At 43.1% G+C, this 8,740-nt stretch overlaps 1 protein-coding gene across 1 annotated transcript; it reads right to left on the bottom strand.

Annotated features, from left to right (window-relative positions):
- Positions 1 to 268: 268 nt before the first annotated feature.
- On the bottom strand, positions 269 to 8,740 carry SAP30L (SAP30 like). Its single transcript, XM_052684694.1, has 4 exons — positions 8,540 to 8,740; positions 6,823 to 6,945; positions 5,103 to 5,201; positions 269 to 3,195 (listed from the first exon to the last, which is right to left on the bottom strand). Exons 1-4 carry the CDS (start codon positions 8,723 to 8,725, stop codon positions 3,067 to 3,069), a joined length of 537 nt encoding a protein of 178 aa, XP_052540654.1. The 5' UTR covers positions 8,726 to 8,740; the 3' UTR covers positions 269 to 3,066.

Genomic DNA, 8,740 nt, shown 5'->3' with positions numbered 1-8,740 from the left:
ACGGTCATCCCCCATGCCCCAAGGCTTGTGCTCCATGGTTCAAAGCTAGACAGAATTTAAGGCCCAACTGTGAAAAGCAAAATGTAAAAGAGGCAAAAAAAACAACCACCACCACCCACCAGATGTCATACCAGCCAAAGCCATCTGGGTCTTCTGCCTTTCCAACAAGTCTCATCTAAAAGTGCTACGAAAACCTCATGGCTTCATAAGTGTGAGGTTCAAACACATTTACTTTGAAATTAAAAAAAAAAAAAAAAAAAAAAAAAAAAAGAGTTGGAAAGTTTTTTAATTGGCATGCAGCATAAGGAATCAGATACACAGAATGGTATTGTACAGAATGACAATTGCATTGTTGCGTTCTCTGGTTATTAGACACTAAATGCTTTTCAAGAATCACAGGCACCCTGAACATGGATATTGCTACTGAATTGACGTGTGAGTTCAGTTTATAGCGTGGCAGCCAGAAAGTGGCCAACCCTTCCAACAAGACATCAGCTTTCATTTGCTCAAGGCGTTTTGCTCTAGCTAAGTTGAGAACAAGGCAATAAGGCATTCGCAAGGATTTATAAGGCTATGGGGTCTGACAGCCAAAGATTCTTTTGGGGTTTTTGTTTGTTTGGTTGTTTTTTGGTATCTTGCCCCTAAGTCTCCCACCTTATAAACAACTGCTAATGGCTGGTAAACATCACTTCATCGTCACATATCACTATTATTATTAGTTTTCCAAAAAAGTATAATTGCTTAAGATCAAAACCAAGGATCACATTTTACATCAATTGACTATTTTCAGAAAAAAAATAAAATAAAACAAACTCCTGGATACCACCTCTGCATAAAGCATTCCAGTGAATACACCTGAACAGATGGAACCTGCCACCGTATTTCCTCAAAAAGAATCATTTTGCTGCTGGCTGCTAAAACACCCCAACAGATGTATTTAATCCTAGAAATAAAACAAATAACAAAAAACCCCAAACAAACTATACTTTTTTTTTTTTTTTTTTTTATACAGTTTTGGTCTACAAGTCACGCTGAGGCGTAACTCTCAACTCAGAAACTCATTTTCTCTTAATAATATCCTCTGACTACGTGAGCACTTTGAATATTAACACGCAGTCAGAGAAAATACCCTTCTAGCTATCTGTCCTGAATGAGAGAAGCCAGATCTCACTGACTGATGTGGGAGCTGCTCCATCCTTCCAGTAAGGATCACCATAAGTCAGAAACTTTGAGACATTCACAAAATACTTCTCCTATTCCATGTTCTTCGGTTTCACATCGATCTGAACGAGGAAATGCTGAAATCACCACGCTCCCAAAACTTCACAACTGGGGCACGTAGCATAACAGGTTATTTCTGGCTATGACACAGAACTTATACATGCTGAAGCTCATTTAACATCTCCTTAGACTTTTAGCACACCATTCAAAGCTGATGTGGACACCTTGCTTTAAATTGTGACTTCATTTTTGAGAGACCTTGGGAGAGCTTCACTCGTGCCTTACAAAACATCTGATGCAGTGTCAAGCTGGGACTGCGACCGCGTGTTCTGTTCTTCAACACAGCATCGTCTAGATTCGGGTGACTAAAATGCTAGCCAGTGTTTTCAACTGCTGAGTTCAGTGCTTAAGGCTTGTTGAGAATATACTCTGTGTGTGGAGTCTTGGCATCTTGCGACAGAATGGAGACAATGGTTGGGACAGCATGAACACAGAGCGGTGCTTTACAGCAGATCCCCTTGTATAGAACTTGAGGTCACTGGAGAGCAGGCAGACGTGACCAACAATTTCATCAGCTCCTTTAGCCAAAATAACCACTGCGTTGTTTATAAGGACACGTTGGCTTTAAATAACAAAACCAGAGATATTTCTGTCTACAGCACTGTTTGTGAGCACCAGCAATCCACCCTCCAGGTCACAGAACTCTTAGCAAAGCACAAGGAACGCTCACAAGAGAAAAGTGCTTCCATACTTCTGGTCATTCAGAGACAGATGAAATGCACCACTCTCCAGTCAGTTCATCGCCTTGGTTACTGTGCTACATCCATTAGCTGAAGTCTGATTCACACCAAGCAGAGCACACTGACCCACACTGCAGTTTTGTGACACCTGTTAAACACCAGCATCAGTATAAAAGTCACACTGCTTCTGATCGATACCTGATCTGGCATAGAGATTAAGAGACAGACGTCTTAACAACCCACTGTTTCACCTGCTATCATTAAGTCTTGAATACAAGGGAAACACACAGAAGTGAAGTGAAAGAGCCTTTCTACCAACATGATCATTCCCAGCAAATTTGCCTTGATACCACATTCTGAGGAGCTGCAAAATTCCTTAAATGCTTATAGATAATTAAGAAGTGAGTTCTTAAATTAAAAAAAATAAAAAAATGGAAAAAAAAGATTCCAGAAAGTTGTTTGGCTTCCATTTTGGGGGGAGAGGGGGAAAGGGAAGATGGAAAAATAAAAAAATAAAAAAAAAATCAATTTTCAGTCTAGTTGAGTCGTTCAGTGGAGTAGAGTTGGTGAGCTGGAGCATTCATAGAAGTTTGAGACTTGAAGCACTGCCTCAAGGCAAGACAGAGCACGTGTGTGTGGGGAGCAAGCTTCAGACAAACTGCTGAGCCACGCACCTCGACAATGCATTTCATCTCTGCTGCTATTCCAGTCCTGCATGAAAACAAACTGCATGGCGTTTGGTGAGACAGCTGAATTCAGGGGAAAAAAACCCCATCCGTGACCTAAACTGCATTGAGATGTAGATTTCCAGAAAGATTTTGGAACACTACGTTAACAGATTCCGCAGTCCTAAGTTTACTCTGTTTCCTTGTTATTGTCATTGCTTTATTCCAACGTGAGTTTTAAATGAGAAGTCTTCAGACAAATGGTGTGCACGTGTTCTCAGATATTCCTGATAAGAACTGTCTATACTTTTCCATCATCCAGATTTACTGCATTAGAAAAAAAAAAAAATTACAATATACTTCAAAAGTTTTTATATATCTAAAAAGCACAATACCACGTGTTCCTTCAAGATCTCTCCTATTCCAGGTCTCGTTACTCTTCATTCTAGTTGCTTGCTACTTTCTGATTTCTGGTCCAGCCTGCTCTTGTTGTTCTTCACCATATAGATGAAATAAGCAAGAGTCTCTTTCTCATTCACAGGAATATTCCTGAAGTGTCGACTGACAGTCTGGAACAACAACATACAAAAAGACAGAAATTTGGAAATTTAAAAGTAGAAATAACCAGAACTCCGGGTTCCCTGCGTTTTCCAAAAGCTGATTTTACGGTCGCTGAGCACAATACACTCCTAGACAAACATGCACAATTCAGTCCTCCTTTACCTCTCTCTGTCTCTCTCTTTACAGCTGGAACGTTCATACGAGCAGAACACAGTCTTGCTATGTCAGCAGTATTTGCAGCCAACCTACAAGCGGAATTTGAAAGCCAGAAAGTCCTCCTGCCAAAGCAGCATATTCTCATTTCATGCCGAGATTATTTGGAAGAGTAAAGTCTTCCTGCATCTCAGTATTTTAAGGTGGGGTGTCAGAAACACTGAAACACTTTGCTATGTGAACCAGATGTAGTAAAGTCTTAGATTCCAAGGGAAAATACACTGGGTAAGCTTTCACCAAAAGGAATCCCTGGGGATTTGCAATGGGAATGTCAGGGTTCAGTTAAGGCTACCCGTCTCAGATTTGAGTGTAAGCCCTGAACCACAGCTGCTTTCTTTTTCCCCTCAGAAAATGAATGTAGAAAACACTGGAGCTGGGCGAGACCTGCTTCTTATATTGAAGAAGCTCTTTTGGTTCTCAGTACAACTCCAGAGCTGGATATTGATGCAGGCTGAGCAATAAGTCACTCCAAGAAGATTTATGGAAGTTTGAATTTTCCTTACGGTGGGGTAGCAGCAGGAGTCTAAGAGCCTCAGGCAGCAGTGATTCAAGCATGGGAGCTGGACGAGGATCCAGCGTAGTGTCAAAGCTGCTCAGACTTCACAGGAAATCTGGGAAGTGTGTGACAACTTTAAGTTAGGCTCCCTTTAAGGTTATTTTCTGCTTGCACAGTAGGTTTTTTTTTTTTTCTCCTTTCCCCTCCTGGGCATATGCATGGTAAATTGCTTAAGTATGCAGTCCTTCATGGCAGGAGGCAACCAACAGACTGGTTACTTATAACATATAAATCTGATATACTAATGAGGACATACAATCTTACTCCTACGTGCACTACACTATGTATTCTCTACGTTCATTCTCTAGCTGACACTGCAAGAAGAAGAAAGTGTTTTGCTGTCTTTTTAGGTTGTTCTTTAAAGTAATAGCAAAACTGTTCGGTCTTTGGGAAGACAGCTGTGAAAACTCCAGCTCACAAAAATAACCTCATTATCACTCAGTAACTGCTACAGTTCCTCTAAGTGTGGAGAAGACATTTCCTGGAGAATGCCTTCAGATCCCATCAGGAGAGAAAGAAGAGCAGATGCATGTCAAGCACAACTACCCTAACTAACAGAGTTGCAGGGAGTTATTTCTCAATAAATATGGTGTGAAAGAAACAGTAGAGTTTTTTCCTTAAGGAAAAAAAAACAACCCTTTACTAGAGAATCATAAGACACTGGGACAAGGGAGAGAAATAAGGAATCTGAAGTCACGGTCAATGATTTTGCCTTAAAAAAAAAATCAGCAATTTCAAGCAGTTCAGGTGGCTGCAAGGAAATAAAAAATAGGGGCACTTAAAGTAACTATTAATGGGGAAGTTTTAATTTCAGAAAAACAGCCATCTTCAGCTAACACTCAGGCCAGTCAAAACTATGTTTTCCTAAAGGTAACAGACTGTGTCTATAAGTACAGAAGTAAAGGAAGCAGGAAAAAGCAAGTTACTAAAACATGCTTTTAAGAACAACCTCCCATGATTCCCATGACCACCCCGGTGAAAGAAAGCACACAGCTTTCTGTTCACACCATCTCCCAGATCTGCCATGGAGCACATGCTGCACGTTAGTCACTACAAGAATTAGCATCCAAGAAACGGGCACAACAGCATAGGAGCAAAAAGCATTTTAATAACAAGAGAGAATACTAACACCTCGTTATCACTTACTTCTGCCAGCTGAGCCTTGTTGAGTCCAGGCCTGGTCTGCAGCTTATAATGTCTCTTGTAACGTCGCAGAGTATTCACTTGGAGCTGGAACAAGTCAACCTGGAAGTGAAACAGAGCGCAGGGGATGAGTGCTCACTTTAGCATCTATTAAGCATAGATGCAGAGTGATCTAAAAATAACTACTTCCTCATCAACAGAGCTGCTCCTTGCTCGCATTCAGAACCACGTCAGCTTGCCTTACAGACAAATCTAAATCTATTTTATACTTGTTAATGCTAAAAGACTAAAACAGCCTCAGGGAAATACGGAATTTCGTTCTGGTTCACATGCTGTCAACAGAATTGCTGGCCAATTTCTACTATCAATTACACCTCCGCAAGCTCTGAGCAAAAGGAAACCTTTTGTTCCCATAAGGTTTAAAAAGCTCACATCCGAAATACCAGTTTTGCAGGCACTGAACAAATGCCTTGTGACATAAGACAGAGCTCAGAGATAAAACGTAACTCAAATATATCAATGGGGAGTGCACTGCTTACAAGCAGGTTGCAGGATGAAGATCATGTGAGAAATGTCACGTTTCAGAGACAGAGAAGTTCTGCATATTTCCTTCCCCTCCTTCCCCTCCCCCCCCCCCAAAAAAAAAAAAGAAAAAAATGACATAAAGACCAACATGCTGCACAGTTCCATGTGTGGTAACATAACGAGCATCCCTCAGTTTTAAAACAGCACACAGCATACACAAGCTGTAGCACCAACATCCCTGGATGCCAGCTGGGCTTTCAGCAGCTGTTAAGGTAACTGATGTGATGTCAGTATTGTGAAGTTCCAACAGAAAACCAGATGGAACAGAAGCACAAACAGCTACAACAAAGGCTCACGTATCCTCAAAAGGAAAAACAAATCTCAGTGCTTCTTCCAGACCTCCAAGCAGGTGTGTGGATTGCTGGCATAATGCCTTACTTTTCCTCTGAGGACAAACGCTCCTTGCCAGCACGGGAGGCACATCCAGCAGAGGGCTCTGCTGACACGGCCAGTACTCAGGGCCTCCATCACGATTACCTTTGCACAACTTCATGCAGTGCTAACAGCGCCAGAATCATCAAAAAGCAAACACTGCATACAGCTGGACAAAGGGGCGATTCTATCATTTTGTAACGCAGAAATAAATCTGTCTACCTCCTTAAAATAAATAAATGCTACCAATACAGTCCATAACTTGAACGTAATTTTTAAGCAGCTAGAAGTATGACATACAAAGGTCTGCAAAAGCCTAAAATCTCTGGTTCTCACCAGTCATTCAGAGATGGATTCAATACTCTACAGTCTTTGTGAAATGATGCATGCTAGCTAACAAAGAACCACATCAGGACCCCAGTCCCCTCTGTAAATACAGTTTGCTTAGCTTCGAAAAAAGGAAGTAAGGTTTTCTTATCTAAAAAAGGTAAAGCAACCTAGCAGCTCCCTGTTTGGAAATGCTACGTACACAGAGCTGTGCAGTTAGATTATTACACTTTTTTTATAGCAAGCTTTACAAGATCAGAGAATTGCTATGGGGATGACGAAGAAAACCAGGATATCACACATCAGCTAAGTCTTGGAAATAAAAAATCAGAGCAACTTCACAGTAGCTTTTGTGGTGCTGAGAATATTCCAGTGAAATTTCACCAGGCCCAACACTGGTTAAGGTTAAGGAACCTACAAGCTCTTGGCAGCTACTGACCTCCGGGACGTCCGTCTCGTGCTCAGGAGAGTCGCCTCCATCATCACTTGTCTTCCTTTTCCGTTTGTTTCGGACACTTTGAATAAAATTCTTGTGAAAATCACATATATACAGATGTCTCACCTAAAAAGCAGAAGTGGTAAAAAAAAAAAGCAATCAAAACAGGCAGTGTAAAAATGGCATCCAGCAGTATTACAGAGTACCTGCTTACTTCCTCGTGGCCAACGTTAAGAAATCTCTAATCTTAAAGCCCAGGCATGGAAGATTGCTTACACTACAAACACTAAAAACAAGGAAAATGAAGGACTCAAGAGCTCCAGCTGAACCTCTGCAGATAACATATTTCTTCTTTATGGTTGTAATCACATGTCAGAAAAAAAAACAACAGTGGACTGTCCAGAGGAAATGCATCTGCTTTAGGAATTACTGCCAGGGTGCTACCAAGAAAAATGTTGCTCTGTTCCAGCCTTGCAAACTTTCTGTTTTGAACAGTACATGAGATTATTAATTTAGGCAAAACAGAAATTGGCTAATTATCTCAGTTAAAAGAGGCAAACTAATAGCAAACGTATCCCTTTGCCACAGCTTATCTCGCCACAGACCCTGGATTTTAACTGAAGTTATCTGACAAGAAGTGGCACACGTACAAAAAAGGACCACAGATGATCAAAATTATTTGATACCAATAAGATATCTTCAAGTGATGCACACACCCTGCATGCCGAACTCCTTCAAGCAGCACACTTCATACTCCCCATTTCATTCATCTGATTTCCTCTTTTTATCTCTGAAACCCTTAACCTAGCAATGAAGACTTACCTTCTAGAACGAGGTGCCTGCACCACCAAAACAACCCACTGCACCCTGTGACCAGCAGAAACAACATTTTATTCCTAAAACCCCAGAGATCCCCTTCTTTCCATCACGTTTTGTATCTTGGATGTGTAAAAGGGACGTAAGCAACAGAAGAAGCTGCCAAATGAAGGACTCGAAACTTCACCTTCTTTACTTTTCAGTGCTTTCAATCTGAGATCAGATAAGAAAAGCAGGCAGAGCAGACTTCCGGCAACAGCCTCACTTCTGAGAAAAGCCCTCTGCAGCCCCCACCACTGCTCTGCTCTATGCATTCTCTGCCCAGCAAGCCCGTTTCTATCTTGAGCTGACAGCTGTCACTTCGTGGCACAAAGCAGTCAGCAGCAAACCAAGCTGCTCAGTGCCAACCAGCCAACACATGTGCAAGCGCCCTATTTAAAAGGCACCTCACATTCTGAGCTTGATGCAATGGTTTATTTTTAAGTAACCCGCTCCACTATCGCGTTCGCTGAATCACAGAACGGCACGGGCTGGAAGAGACCTTAACGATCGCCTCGTTCCCACCCGCTGGCAGGGCTGCCACCCACGAGGTCAGGCTGCCCATTCATTCTCCTTAATTAACCGAGTCGGTTACGCTTAACTTGAGATAACAATCCGCACCGTTTATCTCACCTAGCAGCACGAGCGTGTTCCAGCACGAAACCCGCATTAAAACAGCAGGGCAGCCTCCAAAGCGCAGAGCCGCCCGTCCGCCCAACCCGAACGACCCCGCCGCCCTCCGCTCCGCTCCGCGGCTCGGTGCCGCCCGCATTCCGCGCCTGCTGCCGAGCACCGAGCCCGGCTCCGCACCCCGCAGCGCCCGGGGATCTCCAGGAAGGCGCGACCTCCTGAGGCCGCGACTCACGCTTTTGTCGATGTCCAGCTTCAGCTTCTTCTGTGAGATGCTCTTCTGGATCCTCTTGCTGAAGGACGCGTTGCCCGCGGGCCGCGCGCAGCGATCACCGTCGTCGATGAGGCAGCAGCTCTGGCCGTAAAAGGGGGCGGCGGGCGGCCCGTCCCGGCTGTCCTCCTCGGTGCTGAACCCATTCATCGCCCACCCGCCCGC

The sequence above is a fragment of the Tympanuchus pallidicinctus genome, unplaced genomic scaffold (assembly GCF_026119805.1).
Source record: "Tympanuchus pallidicinctus isolate F22 unplaced genomic scaffold, pur_lepc_1.0 scaffold21, whole genome shotgun sequence".
Lineage (NCBI taxonomy): Eukaryota > Metazoa > Chordata > Aves > Galliformes > Phasianidae > Tympanuchus > Tympanuchus pallidicinctus.
Note: the sequence above shows the minus strand (reverse complement) of the source record. Positions and strands in the feature narration are given on the sequence as shown.

Coding starts and splice junctions, on each gene's coding strand:
- SAP30L (XM_052684694.1), bottom strand. CDS start 8,725: ATGAATGGGTTCAGCACCGAGGAGGACAGCCGGGACGGGCCGCCCGCC. Junction 5,202..6,822: donor ACGAGACGGACGTCCCGGAG/GTCAGTAGCTGC, acceptor TTTCACTTCCAG/GTTGACTTGTTCCAGCTCCA. Junction 3,196..5,102: donor ACAAGGCTCAGCTGGCAGAA/GTAAGTGATAAC, acceptor TTGTTGTTCCAG/ACTGTCAGTCGACACTTCAG.